This window comes from Corvus brachyrhynchos, unplaced genomic scaffold (genome assembly GCF_000691975.1).
Source record: "Corvus brachyrhynchos isolate BGI_N302 unplaced genomic scaffold, ASM69197v1 scaffold58, whole genome shotgun sequence".
Classification (NCBI taxonomy): Eukaryota; Metazoa; Chordata; class Aves; order Passeriformes; family Corvidae; genus Corvus; species Corvus brachyrhynchos.
This window is the reverse complement of record NW_008239539.1, coordinates 195,340-216,973: the sequence shown is the minus strand read 5'-3', so window position 1 is coordinate 216,973 and position 21,634 is coordinate 195,340. Positions and strand designations below refer to the sequence as shown.

At 50.9% G+C, this 21,634-nt stretch overlaps 1 protein-coding gene across 1 annotated transcript in view; it reads left to right on the top strand.

The window, feature by feature from the left end:
• The window catches only part of RHBDF1 (rhomboid 5 homolog 1), a 35,465-nt gene that overhangs the window by 8,158 nt on the left and 5,673 nt on the right, over nucleotides 1–21,634 (top strand). Inside the window, exons 2-10 of the mRNA XM_017741224.1 lie at nucleotides 7,233–7,377; nucleotides 9,288–9,421; nucleotides 14,429–14,642; nucleotides 16,312–16,518; nucleotides 17,209–17,331; nucleotides 17,489–17,649; nucleotides 19,828–20,079; nucleotides 20,598–20,709; nucleotides 21,573–21,632. Of these exons, the coding sequence (XP_017596713.1) occupies nucleotides 7,233–7,377; nucleotides 9,288–9,421; nucleotides 14,429–14,642; nucleotides 16,312–16,518; nucleotides 17,209–17,331; nucleotides 17,489–17,649; nucleotides 19,828–20,079; nucleotides 20,598–20,709; nucleotides 21,573–21,632 (1,408 nt within the window). The remainder of the gene's footprint in view (nucleotides 1–7,232; nucleotides 7,378–9,287; nucleotides 9,422–14,428; nucleotides 14,643–16,311; nucleotides 16,519–17,208; nucleotides 17,332–17,488; nucleotides 17,650–19,827; nucleotides 20,080–20,597; nucleotides 20,710–21,572; nucleotides 21,633–21,634) is intronic.

Below are 21,634 nucleotides of genomic sequence, written 5' to 3'. Positions count from 1 at the left end.
TCAACACCTGCACTAAAGGCACTTCTCAGAAGATTATTTAGAGGTGCCGAACCCACCACCTCCCTGGGATAATTGTTGGCTTCCCACAGATCTGAGTTTCTGGCCATATTTTCAACAATCACTTCAAACTATACTGCCTTGAGAAGCACTCCAGTCATTTGGCTCCAGCTGCTTCTGTTTGTTCCTGCTTCTTCCCCTTTCCTTCTGCTGGCACAAGTGTTTGTGGAGCCATGTGGGAAGGAGCTGAGGCTGGAACGAGCCATTTTCTCTGCTGAGCTCATGTGGGTTGGTTCCCAGTATGGATCACCCAACAGCTGTGGGGATGCTGGTGCCAGCAGGAGGAGGAGGGCAGCAAACAAGGCTGGGTCACTGCTTCTTCTGTTGGCTTGCATCTCTTTCAAGTGTCTGTGACATCTTTTTAGCTTGAATTTTGAGCTTTGGTTTCTGAGGTCCTGTTACTATTTTGCCCTTTGTCTGCTGCAACAAAAGGACCTTGAAGATCAGTCTGTTGCTTGTGACTGCATGTTACAGTTGGGGGTCATCTTTTAACCTGTATTTGAAGGAGTTCAGCTACAGATCTGGGGACTAACAGAAATCAAAAAGGGTTTTTGAGCTTCCTGTTTTTCCTCTCTCTTCTATATGAGGGCACCACACCTTCAGGTCCCAGGTGAAGCTGCTTTGAAAGCTTTTAGTGCTGGTGTTCAAGTTGGAACTGATTTTTGTTTGATTTCCATCATGACCTTCGTGTTTTTCTGAAAATCAAGAAAATCAGTTGCTCAAAGGGATATCAGGTCTGCTTTCTTGATCATGGGATTGGCTCACATACATTCAGACTTCACTGGCAGACGTTTTCATTACCTGTACTTAAAACCCTCTGTCTCTGTATGCAGCTGAACCTTTTCCAAGTTCACTGGGTCCCAGCTGAAGCTTTGCACTCCTGCTGTGCCTCTTTGAATACCATCACTCTCCAGGGCTTGGCATGAAATATTAACCCAATGTAGCTTCCCATTTCTTGTCTAGGGGTCTGCCTGGCCTCTTCCAAACCAGGCAGTTTCTGTTGATATTTCTCAGCTAATTCAATTAAATGGTTCATGGTGAGATACCTAGTGGGGATGGAGCAGGACAATTTCACACAGGCAGGGGACAACAGCTTGGGGCTGTATTTGATGTCTCACCTGAGCTGCTGTCATGCTGAGCCATCGCTGAATAGGCTGGTCCTACCCTTCCTCTCCAGGGCTTATCTGAAATTGTCTGAGCCTCTTCAGGATGCCAGATCAACAGGAAATAATTTACTAGGGTTAGTTTGTGCTGGTAAAACACCTTGAAGTGGCTCAGTGGAGTAAGGCAAACCTGCTCCCTGGGCAGCAGCTAGCTGGCAGATGGGATTGCTTGCGAGCAGAAGCCAGAGCCCTGAGGAATTGTTGCCTGTGTGATTTGGTGCAGGCTTTTGGAAGCAGCATCAGCCTCTACCAGCACTCAGGCAGAGCTTGTGCATGGCAGAGAGCAGGGACAGTGGGATGTGTGTGGGAATGGCAGTGCTGCCAGCTCCCTGCGGGGCAGGGCTCAAAGGGCAGTGTGTCTGCACAGCTCTCTGCCAGGCTTGTGCTCAGAGGTGCCTGGTCTGCTCAGACCCAGCTTCTGCTATGGCAGCCTGCGGGTCTGCAAAGCCTTACAGTATTTCCCAGCTCAGCAGCCAGGGTTGGGAAAGCAGGAGAGGGCCCTGGGCAGTGCTGATGGCCTTGTTTTGTTTCGCAGGTATTTTCTTAGGGTGGGCAGTGGGGGTGGTCTCAGCCAAAGCTTGGGTGTTGCTGTGCCCTTAACAGCTTTCCCCGAGAGTGCAAGGCCACAGGCCTGTCCCACCTTCCCCGTCCCTGCCTGCCCTCAGCCCCTCCATCTGGCCTGTTTTAAAGGGCTGGCTTATGCCTGGTGTTTGGGATATTGTTTGTAACTCGTTGGGTCTGATCCATGCTAGATGGTTTTATTGGCAGCCACGAGACTGAAACCCCACTGCTCCTCTTCTCCTTGGACTTCCTGCCTTTTCCCTGCTCTGCCAGCAGCAATCCTCCTGGAGAGAGAGGCACAGCCAGGAGCTTTCTCCTCTGTCTCCTCTGGCTTGTCCTGTCTGGAGAACACATTGAGGATCCCGGTTTCTTTGCTGTGTCCACCTGGATTCCTGTACCTCATCCAGAACAGCTGCGTGGACAGACCCCTTCAGGTACATGGGACTTGCCTGGCACTTTGTGTAGCAGGCACTGTAAATAAAGTTGTTGCAGTGATGGGGTTTGAAGAATGGAGAAAAATTGCTGGAGTCTGACCACAGAATGTGGCGATCGGATTGCAGCGGAATGACCCCGGTGTCTGTTACCTCCTGGGGGTGTCTGTAGGAGCATGCACACACTGTGCTGGAGAGGAGCAGTGATGCTGGAAAAAGCAGATGCTGTTTGTTTGTGTGGTAGTGTTGAATTAAGTCGGGGTTTTGTTTTGGTTTTTGTTTGGAATGTTTCTTGGGGGAAAAAAGCCAGCTTTATTTTAAATGGGAATGCTGGTAAAATGGAAATTTTGGAAGAAAAGAAATCAACATTGGAATAGCTTCAGTTGTCTGTTTAAGTGGAAGGATGGTCTGTCTTTGAAATGACTGTGCAAGTCTCTAAATGTATTTAGGATGCCTGTCAGTTTTAGGAACATGCTCAAGCTTCTGGACAAAGCTTTTCCTTTGCTCTTTGGGTCAGTAGATTTCACTAAGCAGCTTTCCTTGATCATGTGCCAACTTTGATATTTAATGTGCTCTCCCCTTTCTTAGCCTGATCCACAGCGCAGTGGATTTGCCTTTCGTTCTGGTTCTGTGACCTTGCTTTGGCACAGGCCTTTTGAAGATGAATTTTCCAGACTATCTGCAATTGATACATTTTTTTCTTTTTTTTTGTTTATTTTAATTGAAATGGACATTATTAATAATTTTTATGCTGCTACCAGCTGATCAGTTAGAAGAAGCTGAATCTGCAAATGCCTCTCATTCAGCCTTGTGTTTTCATATTCCTGACTTTTGTGGTGCTGGTGGAACAGAGTTCAAACTAAGCCAGCACAGGTGAGAGGTCTGAAACAGCCCCTGTACAAGGACTGAGCTGCTGATGTGGGTGTGGGAAAAGGGCATGGTACGAACAGCATGGAAGAGATCTGTAGGGTCAGGACTTGCACAGAGAAAGAGGATAGGGAAAAGCTGATCACTGTTCTAATTCCAAGAACTACGGGGCAACAGGTGAACCCAGGAAATGGCAGGTTTGCAGATGAACTGGAGCAGGCTTGTCACACAGCACGTGTTTCAGCTCTGGAGCTTTGTCATGTGCAGTTATGAATACTAGAAGTTTGCTTGGATTAAAAAATGAGCTGGATAAATTCTGGAATAGTAACCACTGGATTGATATAGAGATGGATACAGAGCTGTTACATGTAAAGACATTTCTGGCACAAGAAGCCTGTGACTTATTCCTAGCACATGCCATGGCTCTGTCCTGGGAGATAGGACTGTCGAGTGATCCTGTACTCTTGCCCCGTGCCAGGCATCCTTGGTTGGAAATGAGATACAGGCTTTAGAGGGACACTTAGCCTGACCTTGCACAGCTGTGCTGTGTGTGTGTTCCCATCCTGCTGCTGTTGGTGGCCTCTTGACAGTATTAAGAAATTGGGATTGATGGTATGGGACCACTCAAACAAAGTATGTATCAATTCAGTCAACTTTGAAACAAAGCCCACTGGCCTGATGAAATACATGGACACTGGATCTTGAAACATTGGCCCCTAAAAGTAACCAAGGGGTCAGCGTGAAACTCAGCAAGTGCTTTTACTGCAGTGCTGAGACAGAAATTAGCAGCACCTGGAGTGAGGGCCAGGTGTAATGAGGGCTGTTACCCCTTTGCCATGCAAAGGCTGTTTGACCATGTAGCTGTACATCTGTGCACACAGCCCTACACTGATGCTCATCTAGTCCATATATCTGTATATTCAGCTGGATCCACATTCAGGCTGCCCGTTAACCCCCTGGAGACCTGTCTCTCATGACCATACCACAGGCCTTTTTGTGCCTGGGGCAGAGGCACTTGCCTGACCTGTGCTGTGGCTGACTATTCACACAGAATTCACGGTGCTTGCCCTGGCAGGGCCTGATCCAGTCTTAGGTGTTTGTAAGGTTTATTTTTGGCCACTCCAAATGCACACAGGGAATTGGGAATGCTGAACAGCTCGGCCTTCACTGCATCCTTCTACTGGGAAGTGAACCTGTTAGTGAGTAAAGAAGGTTGAGCTGGTAGAGGGATTTGCTTCTACATACTCTGTTTGCAGTCACCCTTGAAACTCAGCTGGGGTTTAAATACTGAATGCATTTAGACAATTATAATATATGCATTTTTATGCTTTGCTATCTAAAGAACTCTTTAACTGCTGAAGCTGGGAGAAAGCAGAGCATTCCATTGCTCTGTTAGGATGTGAATTTCATCTTGAGATCTTCACCTTGCTTAAAGAACTAAGTTGAAACAACTTTGGGGGTAATTGTAAGGCCACAGGCTTGACCCCTGTGTGTGCATGCCCTGTCCTCTTTGGCATGTGTGTACACCCTGGAGATCTCATGTGCTAGTCTGCAAGGGTGGCAAGGAAGCCAGTGAGGATACGTGGACATCACTGTCTGTGGTCTGTGGCAATTTAGGAAGGGAAACTGAAAACAGATTTAATTGGATGTCTTTCACAGGGTTTCACGTTATTGCAGCAACTTTCGGGCAATACAGGCGTGATTCATCCCCTCCCTTCCTGGCTTGGCCTCACTGATTGATAAAGCTGCAAATCTTACACGTTTGTATTCTTTACACCCAGAGCTTGTGCTCACAAAGGCAGCTCTGTAGGTAGACAGGAAGGATGTTGAGTGATGGTGGCTCAGTGGTGAGATGTTGGAAAAAGCAGAGTTGCTACTTCAGATGCTCTGAATTTGCCCTTGAAGACACAGGAAGGAGGCTCTTGAGTTGTGTGAAATAGATTTTGTTTGGTCATGCCAGAGTGATGGCTCTGTCTCTCTTGGCTGGTCTCTGATTAGGGCACCTCAGGGAGATGTGGTGTGGTGTTTGTGATCCTCGCGGTAAATGCTGGAGCTCTGTGCTGGAGTATTTCAGGTATGAGAAATCTGCTTTGCTTTCTGACCTCACCATGAAGGCAAATTTGCAAGACCTTTCAGTAAATCGTGTCTCATAGCGGATTTACTCATACCAAGCACAGGCAGGAGTTCCCCTAAAACTCTCACTGTCCTTATCTTATAGGAAGTTAGAACAGTTGTATTTAGCCACCCCTGCAGCTCGGCGGGGAGGGAAGGAAGGATTTGTGTCCCTCTCATGCACAGCACTGCATCTGTGCAACAGGACTGTGGTGCATGTATGAAGGGCATGTCTGTACAGGCTAGATCAAGAATTCCCAGACTTTTGGGGGCCTGTGGTATTTGCTGAAACCCAACCTTCATCCACCTACAGCTGAGTCCTCCCTTTCTGTCGTTCCGGCTCAGCTGAGCACAGCGCTCCTGGCAGCCGGCCCAGCTCGCGCGACTGAACCAGCAGCTGGCCTTCAGCTCCTTTTAGATGAGATTCTCTCCTAACCCAATCCAGATCATCCCCCACTCCCTTTTATTGACCTATTTCCCCGCTGCCTGCCCCCCCGCCTTGTATCTTTCGCGTGGTGTGCGCAGTTCCCTTTGCAGAGCAGCTGCAGGGAGCTGTGGGAATATGGTGGAAATCCCTGCAAGGCAGTGCACGTTTCAGAGAACCAGTGCCTAATTTAGGTTGGGAGGTACCCTTGCAGGTTGACTGGCTCATCCACTGCAAGGCTGGGATAATTCAGGCAGCTCAGGGCCTTGTTTTGTTGAGTGCCAAATGTCTCCGAGGGTGGAGATCTCTCTGCCTCTGGTCCTGGCCTAGGACTTGGCCTCTCACAAGGAAGAATCCTTATGTGTTAAACTAATTCTGCATTTAAAATAAATGGGCTGTGTTAACACCGTAAGAACACTAAGTTTTAATTCCAACTGAGTTTTTCTCCTACCCCCTTTCAAAACATGTGTGCTTGCTGATTTAACTGGTTGCTTATTCCATCTGTCCACTGTGGTGAAGAGGCTGGGACACTTGATTATTTTTGTCCCCTGTGGCTAAGGGCCGTAGGCCAGGCTAGGACAACGCAAGGAGAGAGCCAGGAGGGAATGGAATCTGTTGTCCCGTTCAGCACACATGCTTCCCACTGTTCACTTGAAGTTGTGTGTGTGCTAGGAGAGGAAGAAATACAAACTCGTAGCATAATTTAGGTTGGATGGTACCTGTGGAGGTATCTGCGCTGATCTGCCTCCAGTGAAATCTATTTTCTGAATTGTTTCTCTGAGTGTGCACAGTGAAGTGGATGCTCTGCCAGCCTGAAAGACTCTGTGGTCTCTGTGTCCCACTGTGTGTGATGCAAACAGGTGGGGAAAACTGCAGCAGAGTGGGCAAGATGACAGCGAGTCACTCTGCTCACTGCGGCCTTTTGATTACACAGCAGTGTTTATTTAAATACCATATCATTATTATTTATGTATGAAAACCACTCAATTCAGGATTAGTGCCAGTTCTCTAATGTTCATGCTATACTGGTCTTGCTCTGTGCGCCGTGTTGTGTTTCTAGAAAATCACTACTACATTTAAAAGAGATTAGAACCAGCAATGAGAAGCGGCCACTTGTTAATTGCTAAGTGGTAGGTAGGTTAGAAAGTGTGGTGCTCGGCTTTGGGTGGGCAAAAAAGGGTGTTTGTGAGTCACAAGCTGGTTTTAGATGGAGGTCAGTGGCTTTTGATACTGCAGTTACTTAGCTGGTTGGTCTGGATCCAGATCTCATTAAGATTTAATTCATGGCTTGTTCTTAAGGAATCTGGATCTCACAGTAGTCTCAGCAAAAATCTTAATGGGAGGTGACTCAAACTTGTGACTGCAGTCTGTGTACCTGGCTTGAAATCCCGTGCCCTGAGCAACGCTCCATGTCCTCCGAGTGTCAGGTCCTGAATGACCAGTGTGGGCACAAGCTGTGACCCTTGAGCCCTCATGAGGCACTTTGGGAATTCATCCCACGTGGGGCTTGGGGCCATCAGTCACAGCGGGGAGGAGGACTCTCTGCTCGCCCTGCCAGCATGGACTGGGAGGGATGAGCCAGATTCCCTCCTGACTCTGATGTCTCCCCTCTCCTAGGCCTGAGAACAAGCGTGGGACGATGTCGGAGGCACGGCACGACAGCACAAGCAGTTTACAGCGGAAGAAGCCGCCATGGTTAAAACTGGACATCCCGGTACCGGTGCCCATGCCCGTGCCAGAGGAGCCCCTCCAGCCCGTGCAGGTACAGGTGCTGGGGAGGAGGGAGGGTCTGTGGAGATGGGGGGGATGTGCTGGGAGCATCCCTGTGCCTGCGGTCCCCATCAGTCCTGGCTGAGGGAAAAGCAGCGTGTGATGGCAGGTCATGAGGCCACATAAGAAGGGGCAGAGCCTTTGAGTAAATTTATGATCAGTAATTAACTCTCCTTGAAGGGGATGTGGGAGGGATGAGGGTGGGTGGCTGATGTGCTCGCATCAGTGGATGTGACTGTTTGGATGTGGGCATTGTGAAAAGTGTCTTGGCTGGGATATGAGAGTGAGGTATTCAAACAAGCATTTCTTAAGGGGACTGGAGGACTGAAGATCTCCCAGATAAACATGAGGGCCTGGAAGTGCTGGAGCTTGTGCTGATATGAGCAGCGTATGAATCTGACTTATGAATAGCCAAGATAATGACAGACTTTCATCAGTAACAGCAAAGAACAGTTACTGGCAACACAAAGCTGTTACCAGCATGAGGAACATAAGAGAACCATGTGGGATGAGAAATACATAGCACTGAGGAGTGCTGAAGTAGAGATGAGGTGATAGGTTAATAGGAGCCGTGCAAAGCATGAGAGTAAAACATCCTTGTTTGTGCTGGGAATAGGAGGAATATCAGGAATACCTGCTACAAGGTATTAAAAACTGCTGTAGGGGTGAGGCCTGGGTATGAACGCTGGCTGCTTGTGTGGCCTTGCTGTAGAAACACAGACTTTGTGCACTGAAGGCAGAGCCAGAGGGTTCTTGCTGCCCAGCTCCCACAGGCGGGTACTGGGTTCAGTCACTTATGTGAAAAAAAGTTAAGTCATCAGAAAAATGGAGGGTTATACAGTTTCCCTAGAGGAGGCTGAGGACAAGCTTAAGAGGGAACTTCTGTTGCACTTGGGACAGCAAGAACTGCTCTCTTCACCATTCCGTGATGCAGGGACTCAAATGCACTTCATTTACGTGACAGCTCCTGGCAGGTAAATCTTGGTTCTGGTCTTCCCTTGGAAGGAAAGAGTTTGGGGGTCAGTCTGTAGGGATTAGAAGTGGAGTTCAGGGTTTTACCAGTGCAGGTTGAAACCTTCTGAATCAATTTTTTAAGGCTTTGATGGATCTTCCCTTATCTGAAATCTCTAAATCCAGCTGAGTACCTGGAGACACACTGTGCGCTTATGATGGAAGCTGGTGGAGGTGATGTTCTCTGGGGGTCTCGTGTGCGCAGCCCAGGCTGTCAGGATAAGAGTGCATTCTGTGCTCCTCTGGCTTACAACCTGAGTATCTGTGCACTGTTTTTACATAAAAGATATCAAAATTGTTGATAGCATAAGTGGAAATCATTAGCTTTCTGGGCTAGAGAGGCTAAAGCAGTCTCGAGGCAGAGACAGTGTCTGACCAGAGGATCGATCAGAGCTTCACTTGCCACAGGGGCAGTCTGCTCAGCCTGCCCTGTACAAATGGGAGATGGTGTCTCTGCTGAGCTGATAAAAATGTAATGCAGAGCAGCCCTGGGGAGGCAGTTCTATCAGCTGAGAACAGCCTGGTGAGTGGTGTCACATTTGGTAGGTGATGTTTAGCCAAGACATGTGAGTGTGCCCAGGCAATTAGGCTATGAACAAAGCCTTTCCCAGCTTGCTTAGGCTGCACCAGGCAGCAACTACAGATCCACCCACAGCTCTCACAGGCTTTTAGTGCAGATCCAGAGCCACTTAAAAAGCAAATCCCACTGACTGTGCTTCTCTTGACCTTGTGGAGCGGTCTAGGAGAGTGTGATCTGGCTAGGCAACAGCCAGGAGGGTATGTTGCTGGAGCTCATGCAGTACATGTTGAATTGCTAACTGTTCCCCAGCCTGGCTGGCCTTGTGGAGCCTCACTCCCAGAACACTGACCCCCTCCTGCTTCCCTCGGCAGGCGACGCGGCGCCAGGCGTTCCTGCGGAGCGTGAGCATGCCGGCCGACAACAGCCGCGTGCCGTCCCTGCCCCACGACCCTGCCCGGAGACCGGTGCTACAACGACAGACCTCAATCACCCAGACCATCAAGAGGTGAGGCACGCAGCTCATGGAACCTGCTGCAGTGCGTTCTGCCAGCCAGTGCCAGCCCAGAGTTGTGGACTTATACTGCTCTGCTCATCCCATTGCCTGTCACAGCAGGATTAGGTTGACTCCCTCATTACCTCACGAGGTTGTGGAAGGGTGGGTGCAGATTGGTCCCCGATGTAGAAGCCCAGTGGTGCTGTATAGCTTGTCTGTAGCACGTGAGGAGACAAGTCCTGGCAGGAAGATGCTGGTGACCAGGGCAGTGAATGGTGTTTGCCACTTACAGACAGATTTTGGCTGCCCCCATGCCCCAGGGGGGGCTGTTTCTCAGTAACAGGATGTCTCAGGCCCTGATGTTTTTCTGTGACTGTAGAGGGGGTGGTGCTGGGCGTGCTTTGGTGCAGTGTCTGAGAGCACATGGTTGCTGGGGGAGGCAGAAGCCCATTGGAGCAGTGCAGGGCTCTTAGCAGCTTGGCTCCTAGCACTGGCTCGTTGGCAGGTCCTTGAGATGGCTCTGAGGGGTGGTGGAGAGCAGGGAGAGGCTGCTCTGGGCCTGTGTCCCACTCCTACAAAGGGTTGTCATTAGGAGTCTCTTGAGACATGGCCACACAGAGCTGGGTGGTCTTTCCCTCGCCATGGCAAAGGCTTATCGCAGTTTGCCCAGAGGGAGTGGCTCTCCCAGCTGCTCTCCTGAGATGACTCTCTTCTATCTCTGGCAGTGTGTCAGGCCTGCCTGGATCCCAGGAGCATCCCTGGAGCTCCACGGGTCAGGGGTACTTTCAGCCAGCCAGGCTTCGCCCACTCACAAAGGAGCAGCTTTCCAGCTCTGGGAGATCTCCCACACACTGTTTTCCTTTGCCTCAGATGTTCCCCAGCTGCCTTGGTGGTGAAGCTCTCCTTCAGCAGTCCACTCTGATCCTTCTTCTTGTGAGGTTGGGAGGGCTGAGCCTGTGAAGCAGCGTCTGCTCTTTTCAGGGCTGTGGGCAGCCTCTGGGCCTGCTGAGGCTGTCCTTGCACACCTACACTGTCTCTTCCCTTGCCTCCCTGCCTTTGACGTGTTCCTTGCCAGGACAATTAGGCAAGAGCATGTCAAGGATGAGGGGATATCCTGGGAGGGTGCTGTGGAAGCCCTGACAAGAAGCATTGGGTAGAAGGGCCAGGGTAACCTTCCCCAGCAGTCCTCACAACATGCAGTTTGTATGCAGGGGAGTGAGGAACTGTGAACCGCTTTGGTGCTGGTGTGACAAATTTACTTTGGGAAGGACTTTACAAGGAGCAGAACTGCAGGAGATGCACCCATGACACAACACTAGCAATAAAAGCATGAAATGAGTGGATCAGAAACAAGGCCAGGGAACTGGAAAGTACCAAGGCCTAAACCCTTGTTTTCTGTTTAGCAGAGCTAGGGATGCAGTGGAGAACGCAGACCATACATCCCTAAATGTGTCTTGGGATTTGTTTTGTGAGTCCAGGAAGGACTGCCAAGTTTCCTGCTTAACACAGCCCTCAGAATGCACAGAATGTGAAACTGCATGAGGACTCCATACCATCTTCCCCGGAGGACACAGATCAAGTGTGAACATGAAGTCAAGCCTGTGTAGTCCAGAACATGGCATGGGAGTGACTCCTATGAAAGCATCTAACACCATTTCCAGTCTCCCAGAATGTCTGAGATGTCCATGCAAGGCAGCAGATGTGGCACAGATAGACTTGTGCACTAGGCAAGATCCTGTCAGGGCATCAGTCACCTGTCCCTAAGCAGATCATATCTCAGCCTGCTGACACCTCCATGGTTTCACACTGGTGTCCGAAGCCAGCCGTGGAATCTGCAGCTGAGTGTCTGGGCTGAAGAAGGCAGGTCTTAGAGGGGGAGCTGAGGGGGATTGCAGTACCCCTGGTACCTTCAAGAGCAATGGGAGGCACACGTCAAGAAGAGCAGGTGCACCAAGAGGATTCAGCAGCCTCCTGGGTTCAAAGATGCTGCTGTGTGGCTTGAGCTTGGTTGTTTCTCTTAGACTGTGCTCTCAGCTGGAGGCCACTGTCACATACAGTGGGGCACGACTGCTGCCCGTGGGGCTATGGAAGGAGATGCAGTGGCTGCTCCCCTCCACAGCCCTGGAGGTTCCTTCCCCTCAGCTCTCTTTTCTTTGCAGCAGACAGGTTCGGTTTCAGAGGAGTCAGACCCTGCCCGCTCGTGGGCACCGGGGGGGCAGGAGCTCCCTGAGAAAGCGGCAGTCCCTGCCCCGATCGTTTTTCAGGTACTGGTAGCACTGAGTGTGAAACCCACCCCTGCATGTGTGTGCCAGGGCTGTTGTGAACTGCACAGAGTCTGGCTGTTGCTGAGATCACATTGCCTTCCCAGGACTGTCCAAGAGGCCTACAGACAGGCGGAGTGAGAAAGTTCATGTGTGCCTCTAACAAAAAACAATTGTCACTCCTACTAAATGCGTAGGCAGCTGTCAATAAGTAGCATGGACTAACAAGCTGTCCACCCGCCAGCCTCACTCCCTCCTGCCTTTCCTAACAAGCTGTCAACCTCCTGGTGTTCACCATAGCTGGAATATCTCCCCAGGGCAGCCTTAGCCCAGCCTGCCTTTGCTGGCAGCAGTGCAGCATATGTTGGCCCCAAAGCCTTCTTGGGGCAGGAGGGGGAGGAGAGGAAGCAGCACCAAACAGACACTGTCACGTTGGTCCAGAGGTAATGCAAATGTGACTCTTCTTTTTGAGATGGAGGTCTTTGTTTACTTAGCACCAAGGAGATGAGCCACTCCAGAAGTCCAGGGCACAATGGCCCATTGACCATCACCCCGAGTCTGGAGCCCAGGAAACTTGTAAATCGAACAGACTGTGTGACTTTGTGCATGGCAGGGACTGGACCTAATGCCCTGTATTCCTGTCCTGCCATCCTCACTGCTGCCCTTGGCCAGCTGCCACTCTGGCACTGTGGCCACCTTTGGGGCTGCTCGTGTTTGGCCTTGGGCTTTCAGGGCTGGTTGGCTCATCATGACAGAAGAGTGACAGCTGACGCTGATGTTGGTTGTTAGAGTGCCCTGGGGACTCCGTAGGACGTGATGGGGTTCCCCAGCTGAACAGAAGCATTCAGCATCTTCCCAGGGTTCTCCAGATGCTCTAAACTCTGTAGTGGACTATTTTGGCTATGATCAGGGAGAAGGACAGCTCTTCACCCTGGCCCTGGACCAGTAGTGGTCTTGGGCAGTTCTGGAGTGTTCCTCACAGTGCCAACAGCTGTGGTGGTGATTGTCCTTCCAGACTAGTGGGAGCACAGTTTTGGAGGGGTCTGAGGCTGCTGGTGGTGCAATGGGCCATTCCTCAGCAGGCTCATATGGGCCCAAATGACCCTCAGCCCCTCTCCCTTTGAGGCCTCATGCGTGGGTTTGTCACCCAAGGTCACCTTGCTGTTGAAGTACTGGTTACAGCCATCTGTGGGAGCCCTCTGAGTTGTCAGACTGTTCTGCGGTGTGTGTTGTGCCAGAGCAACTGGCAACATGACCTCTGTGCCCTGGGCTTGGTGAGTCTGTCAGGGCAGGGGCTGGCCCTGGGCCCTTTGCTCTGCATGGAGAGGAAGATTGCTTCAAGGAGATGTGGGTCTGGGGGAGCAGAGAGGTGCCCCAACACTTGCACACAGCCCCATCTCCGAAGGCTGGCACGTTGACTTGCTGGTGGCATTTGGGTCAGTGAGGTCAGGTGAATTCCAGCAATGGCCCTCATGACCTCTGAAGGGTCTGTTCTGTAGCACTGTGAGAACAGGGAGGGCTGAGGAAAATGTGTGGTGGTTGCATATGGAAAGTTTTAACCAGCAAGGCTGTGGATTTCAAATGCACCTTTTGGCATGGTGGCAGAGCACCTTCACCTGTTGGTTGATGGGGTTTTTGCTTGGTAGGGTGCAAAATCACAGGACTGGTCTCCTGTCTCCAGTGCACTGTCTCAGTTCCCCTGTGTGGCCTAATTCTAGATTTATCCCAGCCTTTACTCCAGTGTGTATTTTAATGCTCACTTTGTGATCTGTGAGGTCTTGCTTCTCAGCAGCTGGAGATCCTGCCCCTGAGCAGGGGGGCTGAGGCCAGGGATTTGGGTTTGGCTTGGAAGGACTTCCAGGTCTCAACACCTGGGCCAGACAGCTGTAGGCTGAGGCAGCTTGTCACCTCCTGAGGATGGATTAACCATGGTGGGAAAGGCTTGGCAGGGCTGCCACGACCCCTGTAAGTTTAGGGCACCAGCTGTCTTGCAGGATTTAAAATAGACTTTTAGTCTGACTTATCCTGATCCCTCCCTGCTGTCCTTGGGATTTTGCTTCTGATCCACTGCTCTTCTGTGACAGCAGCCACTTGGCAGCAAACCTGCCTCATGGCTGCAACCTTGTGCTCCTGCTTCTGCAACCAGCAGCTTAGAACTGTGTCCACCTTTGCAGAGATCAGAACTGCAGCAAGTTTTGCTGTTAATGGTACCCTTGAGGAGATTAGAAATCCTGCAGCATGAGATGGAGAAGTTAGGGAGATTCTGGGAGTATGGAGAGGAGGGGCTGTGAGAGAAGGGTGATTCCTGGTAGCTTTTGGGAGAAGTTACAGAGCTATGAAACAGTACAGTCTCACAATGGGGACCTAGGGCTGGCCTGAAGACGGTAAGTGTTTGAAATAGGTGGTTTTTAAAGCAAAAAACCACCTTTCACCAAGTTACTTCCTGAATTTCTGTACTATTTCTTTTCCTTTATTTTTTAGAAAAACTCAGAACAAGCTGTCCTTTACCCACAGTGGATCTCTCCTGTCAATTTTCTTCTGTCTTAAGAGACAGAATGCTGTTGATGGTCAAACGTTTCTGGCCAGCATCTGTCAGGTTGCTAAAACCAGCTGAGGACAAGCTGCGAGATGCTCCTGGGGAAGAGTTCTCGCTTTGAACTGGGGTGGGCTGGAAGTGACCACCAGGGTTTTGTCTTTTCGTGTGCATAGTCCAAGCAAACATCATGCTTCTTAGCACTTGTCTGCTGGCATCTTTCAGAGGCACGGCAGACTGGTTTGGGGTGAGCAAAGACAGCGACGCTACTCAGAAATGGCAGAGGAAGAGCCTCCGCCACTGCAGCCTGCGCTATGGGAAGCTCAAGCCTCAGGTCATCCGGGAGATGGACTTGCCCAGTCAGGACAATATTTCTCTGACAAGCACAGAGACCCCTCCTCCGCTCTATGTGGGACCCTGCCAGCTGGGCATGCAGAAGGTGAGTAACCTGGGACAGAGGCAAGGCCAGCGCTGAGTTCCCTGCTTGGTGTCTTCACCACGTTGGCAGCTGTGACCCGTCTGCGGGCTGAGCTCTGCCTCGACATGGCTGGGCTCTGTGCTCAGATGCTTCTCACGTCTCAGGTACAGTTTGGCAGCTCTCTCTCCAGCAGCCTCTCTCTGGTCTCGTTGGCTGAGGTCCCTCAGCTGCGCCCGTGGCTGGGAGCCGTGTTTGTCATGCTGTGGTGGTGATTAGGGGTGTGCAGCATGTCCAGGAGCTCTCAGCTCAGGCTTTCTGCTGCCATTTTGCAAGGAGAGAGTTGTGTTGTACACAGAGTAGCCAGTGTGTTAGACCCAAATGTACAGTAGCAGGGCTGGAATCACTCAGGACACTTGCCTTGCCCCAAGCAGAATGCAGGCTGTAGCACAGCTGCTGTTCCCATAGAAACCTGGTTATGTTTTAGGACTTTGAGAAGTGTCTCTAGCATCAGTGGTGCTGCAGCTCTGCTCATGGGTCCTCAGAAGTTGTTTTGAGTGCCTGCAAAGGGCACCTGGGTTTGGTGCTACCTCCTGCTCGTTACCTTTAAGTGTGACCCCAGGGGGCAGAGCCCAGTTGAGCACATCCAGTGACCAGAACTAACCACAATATCCAGCTCTTCCCATTGTTTCACTCAGTGACAGTAATTGGTGTGGTTGATGACTGTGCTTTGGTGAGCACCACTGGGTGAGTGGGAAAACAATTCCTTCCAAAGCAGGTCAGTCTGTGACCTGCAGCCTGGTGGCATCACTAAAGCAGAGGAGAATGTAGTGCATTTTTAAATCACATTTCACCTTGTTGTCCTCTTTTCTGTTAAATGTCTTGCACCTAGCCTTTGATCACAGGAGACTTAGAAATACTGTTGAGCTCTGTGTGGGCTACATTAAATCAGAACGTGATGTCAGTAGGTGTGAGCCCATCAAGCTTCCTGTTGAGTGTGCAACTGTGGATTAAAAAAGCTCGTAAAACATTGGGATAAAGCATAGAGGTCTTATGGAAACCACAGCTGTGATGATGTAAGGACAGAGGCAAGGTTTGTAGCTGAAGGCAATATTTTCATTACGTTGATTTGTATGTTTGGAATAAGTGAGAACATTGGCCTGAGGAGTCCCAACGAAGGGCTTGAAGCTCCTGGAAGCTTGCCTGCTTTATCCAGCTGTTAAACTTAATTAATGGAAGCAGATGTAAATATACAGTAATGTTTCAACAGGATAACAGGATACTGCTTAAGTCCTGGGCTGTCCAGTATCAGGAAGGAAACTAGCTGAAGAAAGAACATTTCTGTTTTCAGGGATTTCTGAAACTCCTGTTTAGACAGCACATTCTCTGTCTGTTAAGCTCATTGGCACGGGAGAGAATGAAACCAAGAGCTTAGGAAGGGCTGGAGGAGATTTGGAGTCTTATGTGAAATACTGGAACAGACTGGTTGACAATAGTCAATACTATCAAAAGAGAAAAAAACCCCGTAGGCTATTCCTTATCTCCCTATTGTACAATTGCTTGTTGGTCCCTCCAGCCTTGTTCTTGGTCAATCCCTGGAGCCAGACCCCTGTCATGGTCTCATGAGGAGAGAGGAAGCTTGGTAGGGAAGGGTTTGGGGGTGGATGGACTGATGGGCTGCTCCTCTTGGCAGATCATAGACCCCCTGGCCCGCGGGCGAGCGTTCCGGATGGCCGAGGACACTGAGGGCTGCAGCATCCCCCACACGCCCATCACGCCGGGGGCCACGTCCCTCTGCTCCTTCACCAGCTCCCGCTCGGGCTTCAACCGCCTCCCGCGGCGCCGCAAGCGCGAGTCCGTGGCCAAAATGAGCTTCCGAGCGGCCGCCGCGCTGGTGAAGGTACTGCCTGCGGGAGGGCAGGGACCAGCGTGGAGGTGCTGCCCAGGGAAGGGTGGAGGGGAAGGAGCTGCTGAGCAGAGAGGATGGGGACAGCCATGGTGGGGGGAGGAAATGAAGTCGCCTCCTGTTGTGTTTCAGCCATATGTACAGGAGGCAGGATTGGCAAGAAGCAGGTACGGTGGTTCAGTTTTGGTACAGGTTTTGCTTTCTCTTCATTGGCCTGGGGACTTTGATTCCCACAGCCAGCAGCCTCAGAGCATTCTAGCTGGCCTGTTTCAGCCTGTCTGGACCTTTGGGTGGTCAATCTGCACCTGGTAGGCAGTCATGGAAGAGCAGAAATACCTGAGGCTCTTGCTATACAAGTCTCTTCATCCTGCCTTGTGCCTGCTTTCCTGGGCTCAGTGACCTTTTTTGCTGTGCCCAGTACCAGTCATCACTGTGGTTTGGTCAGACACATTGTACAATATGTGGTAGAGGAGCACATGGCAAGCCTGGAGGTGGGTGCTGTGGGTTGAGAAGTGGGGTGACAGCTGTGTGTCTCACCAGAAAGGTGTCACACATCATGTCTGCTGTGCTCCATCACAAGCACGAGCTCAGCACCTGGGCTCCCTGTGCACTGGCTGGGGTGGGTTTGTGAGCTGGGGGTTCAGGTTTCTGGCAGTGCCTCCATGGCCCTTTCCCTGGCTGCAGGGCCGCTCTGTGAAGGACAGCACCCTGAGGAGGGCCCAGCGGCGCAGCTTCACCCCCGCCAGCTTCCTGGAGGAGGACACGGTGGATTTCCCAGATGAGCTCGACACTTCGTTCTTTGCTCGGGTGAGGGGCAGGTCTGGCATGGTGCTGGCCCAGAGACAGCAGGACTCTGGTTCTGGCAGGACTGTGTGTGGCAGAGAGCAGCACTGCTTTCTGCCAGGGCTGGTGTCCCAAATGGGATGTTGGCTTCTTCTGATGGGACTTCTGTCTCTCTGCCCAGGAAGGAGTCCTTCATGAGGAGCTCTCTACTTACCCAGATGAAGTGTTCGAGTCGCCATCAGAAGCTGCAATCAAAGATGCTGAGGTGAAACCTCCAGATCAAACAGATCTCACAGGAGGTGCCTTGGACAAAAATGAGCTCGAAAGAAGCCACTTACTACTGTGAGTATCTTCATGGTAGCTGCCATAGCCTAATATGGGGTGGCCAACCCATTTGGAGCGAGGCCTCCTGTGTGGAGGAAGCTGTGGGTGCTGTGGGTGCTTGGTGCAGAGCTCAGAGCAGTGCAGTGATGAGCTTTCTTCAAATCCAGCTGAAGACCTCCTGCCCCAGCTATCCATGAATGTGAAAGATGACTCTGAGGCCACTTCTGCAGTCATTCCAGCAGCTTCCAGCTTCACACTAATGTGTTTCAGAGATTGTCTCATGCCTTGAGGAAGCAAAAGACACTTTAAATCGGCTGTGAGGATGCTGAGGGCCCAGCCTTTGGCTATGGAGAGCATGGCAAAGTGAGAAAGCAGTTGCCATTGCCACAGTCACCAGTAACTGTTGTCATGCTCCAAGGAGCAGTGTGAAGCATTGCAGAGTGTCAAGCTGGGCTGCATTCCTCACTTGAAATGAGAGAAAGGTGTGGCACTGATGCTGAGAGCCCTACAAATATGTGGGTGGTGCTATACTGTATGCCTAGGTTTTTTCCACCTGAGTAACTGGTACTGAGTAATTGCTCTGTGTTGCTTCCGAGTCAGCTCACCCCAGCAGAGAGCTCTGCTGGGTGTGAACATGGAGCAGACAGGGAGGTCCTTGTTGTGGTTCTGCTGCTCTCAGCCCATCTTGCTGTGTTGGCACTTTCCCTTTAAGTGTTTCCAAGAACTTGACTCAGTTTAACATAAGGGGAAGCACAAATGGTGGGAGTTTGTTGTCACTCCTCTGAGATGGTTTCAGTCTTCTTGGCTCCCTTTGAATCTCCTTAAATAGTTTTATTTATTGAGGAAAGTACATTTCTTTCACACTTTAGAGAGCTGTTATCAGAGTCGCAGTTGGGTGTCCTTTCACGTGGTGAGGTGTTTATTTGTGCACGGGGAGATTTCCAGCACCGGAAATACCAGGAAAGAGCACGTCCGCTACACAGAAACCACTTGACCTCTTGGGCAAGAGCAGGCTGCAGTGGAATCTGCACCTTCTGCTGGAGAAGGACTTCCCAAGGGGAAGTTGGGATATTCAAATGCATCTTCTGCGAGGTGCAATATGAAAAGAGCTGAAGTTTCCAGCAGTATTTTGGCTACAGAGGTTCAGATTCTCCCTTATCCTGTTGCTTGCCCATACTTCAGAGCTGTCATGATCTCTCCAAATACTCTAGTCACCTTTCAGAAGAAAGTTTGTTGGCTGTTTTCTCTCAGCACTTCTGAGAAGCGCTGTCTTTGTGCAGAGTGGGACATTTAGGAAGCCAGAGGAGGTACACTGGACTAGAGCACATGTTGGGAGCTCTGGCCTACTACAGTGTCAGGCAATGAGGAGGGTGAAATGGGAGGTAGTTGGGTTTTTGTGGTCAGGTCTCAGTGCTGCAGATGTGACCTTCACACTGCTGTTAAAGAGCTAAGAAATACAAAACTATGTGGATGTGATGGAGACCTAAAAAGCAGTTATTATTCAGCAGTAATCTGTGCAATGTTTGTCAGATCTATTTTGACAAAAAAGCCTTCTTTTAGCTCGGGATGCTTGGGATTTTTATTGTGTTGTTGAAGCCTGCTTTTTTTTATTCTGAAAAATGCACACATTGGTACAAATAAAGGGAGGAATGGAAGAGAGATTGTGAGAGGTAGCTGGTACAGCTTGCAGCATGTGAAAGTGCTACTTTCTTGGTCTGGGAAGCTGCTGGGATTCTCTTATGTCCAATTTGCCAGTCCAGTCACATTGAAGTGCTTTAATGGTGGGTATTTCCACTGCTGGGCTAAACTCCACTTCCATTTCATAGCAGAGGGCAGAGTAAGAGGATTGAAGTAGGGGAGCAAATAGATGTGCCTGAGGCTGCAGAGGTGCCTGTTGCAGCCTCCCTGTTTCAGCCTGTTGCTGAAACACTTCAAAGCCTCGAGAGCTCCTTGGCAGGGCTCAGTTTGGCACAGCTGCCTTGTGCCACTTTCTTTGTGTTTCCTGTGCTTTCTGCCACTTCTGTGCTTTCATTTTCTGGCTCTGTGTAACCCTTTGAAATACAACTCCCACTTCAGGGCACCTTGTCTGCCTTCAGCTGCTGCCCAGCCTGGAGGGGGTGGGACAGACAGAGGCTCTGCTGCTGCCAAAGACCAGGGAAAGGCTGGTCCCTACTGCTGTCCTGCTTTTGATTTCAGCCCCCTGGAGCGAGGCTGGAGGAAGCAAAAGGATGGGGGCCTGGCACAGCCCAAGGTGCGCTTGCGGCAGGAGGTGGTGAGCGTGAGCCCCCAGAAGCGAGGCCAGCGCATCGCTGTCCCCGTGAGAAAGCTCTTTGCCAAGGAGAAGAGGCCCTACGGGCTGGGCATGGTGGGGAAGCTGACCAACAGGACCTACCGCAAGCGCATCGACAGCTACGTCAAGCGGCAGATCGAGGACATGGATGACCACAGGTGAGAGCTGCGCTCACAGGGCGTTCCCAGCACAACTGCTGAGTGAGGGATCGCTGCTCGACAGCAGCGTGTTTGTGTCACCGTGCGCTGGGACCTCACCCAGCTCCTCACGGTGTGTCTGTACCTCTGCTACCTGGCGAGCAGGTCTGTGCCCCACCACCACTGTCCTGTGGTGAACAGCAAGGCTCAGCTATCCCTGCCTCTGATCATTACCCTAGAGTCGTTATTTTAGACACACAGCACAGTTCGGTGTCAGGCTTCTGTGTTCTCATGGATGTTTTCTTGGGAAAGGGCGGTTGTGCAGTGTGATGGGGGAGTCAGAGTAAACAGGTTCTGTCAGCCAGCAAGACCTTAGGTCATTGCCAACTGCCCTGTACACTCTTAGGTGATCCTGGTCATGTACTCCAGATTTTGGTGAGGCTTCTGGGGGAAAACAGCAGCTTTTCCCCTCTGTTTTGTTAGCAGATGTAATATGCCTGTATTTCTGCCTCTGATCCTTTCCCCTTCTCTCCATCCAGGCCTTTCTTTACTTACTGGGTCACCTTTGTGCATTCACTCATCACCATCCTCGCTGTGTGCATCTACGGCATCGCCCCTGTGGGGTTCTCACAACATGAAACTGTTGATTCAGTAAGTGAATCCCCCTGACATGCCTGGAGTGGGATGGAGTTTCAGCCCTCAGCTGTTGGGTCACACTCTTCACCATACTGGCTCCTTGCCTTCTTGGCTGGGTGCCTGGTGTCCAGCCCTGGGGGCTGCCTGGAGGGTCTCTGGGAGCCCCCACACCACCTTCTCTCCCCCCTGCAGCCACGTTGCTCCTGATGCCAGATATCTGACACAAAGCACGGTGGCTGTGCTGGCAGCACTTCCAAACAGCTTGTTCCCCTCCTGGTGGAGGCCAGAAGGATGGTCAGGGCAGAGAAATACTTCAAACCTGAGCTAAGTTTTTGCAGTAGTTGCAGGATTTTGCTCCTGACAGGAGCAAAACTGACTTGTCTGACTTTGAGAGCTGATCTTGAAGCTGTTCGTAGCTTTTCCACACGTTGTTAAAGGTTTCTGGCGTACAGATATTTCTACAGCCGTGTCCCTGCTCCATGCAGGAGATGCCCTGGGGAGCTTCTCAGCTATGTATCTGACAGCTTTCAGAGCCCTGCCACCAGCACCTGGGCCTGCACTGGCTGTGAGTGCTGCCTGTGCTGCTCAGCTCTGTGAAGCTTTGTGCAGGCTCAGGCAGCTCCAAGGGCTCCAGACCCTGAGATTTCTTGAAAGTTGAAGTAGCTGGAGATAGACATTTTAAATGAAATCTTAACATGAAGGTGCCTACATCTTGTTGGGGTTTACCTGCAAAAGACCAGTTTGAGAGAGCTGTGAGCCCTGTCATTGGCTATGGGGATGTCTGTTCATCCTGGGGGCTGTTTTCATCAGCCCCTGCTGCTTGCCCTGCTGATCCTGTGGGCTGGAGCTCACAGGGCTCTTGCTTTCTCTCCTTGTAGGTCTTGCGAAACAGAGGGGTTTATGAAAATGTCAAATATGTTCAGCCGGAAAACTTCTGGAT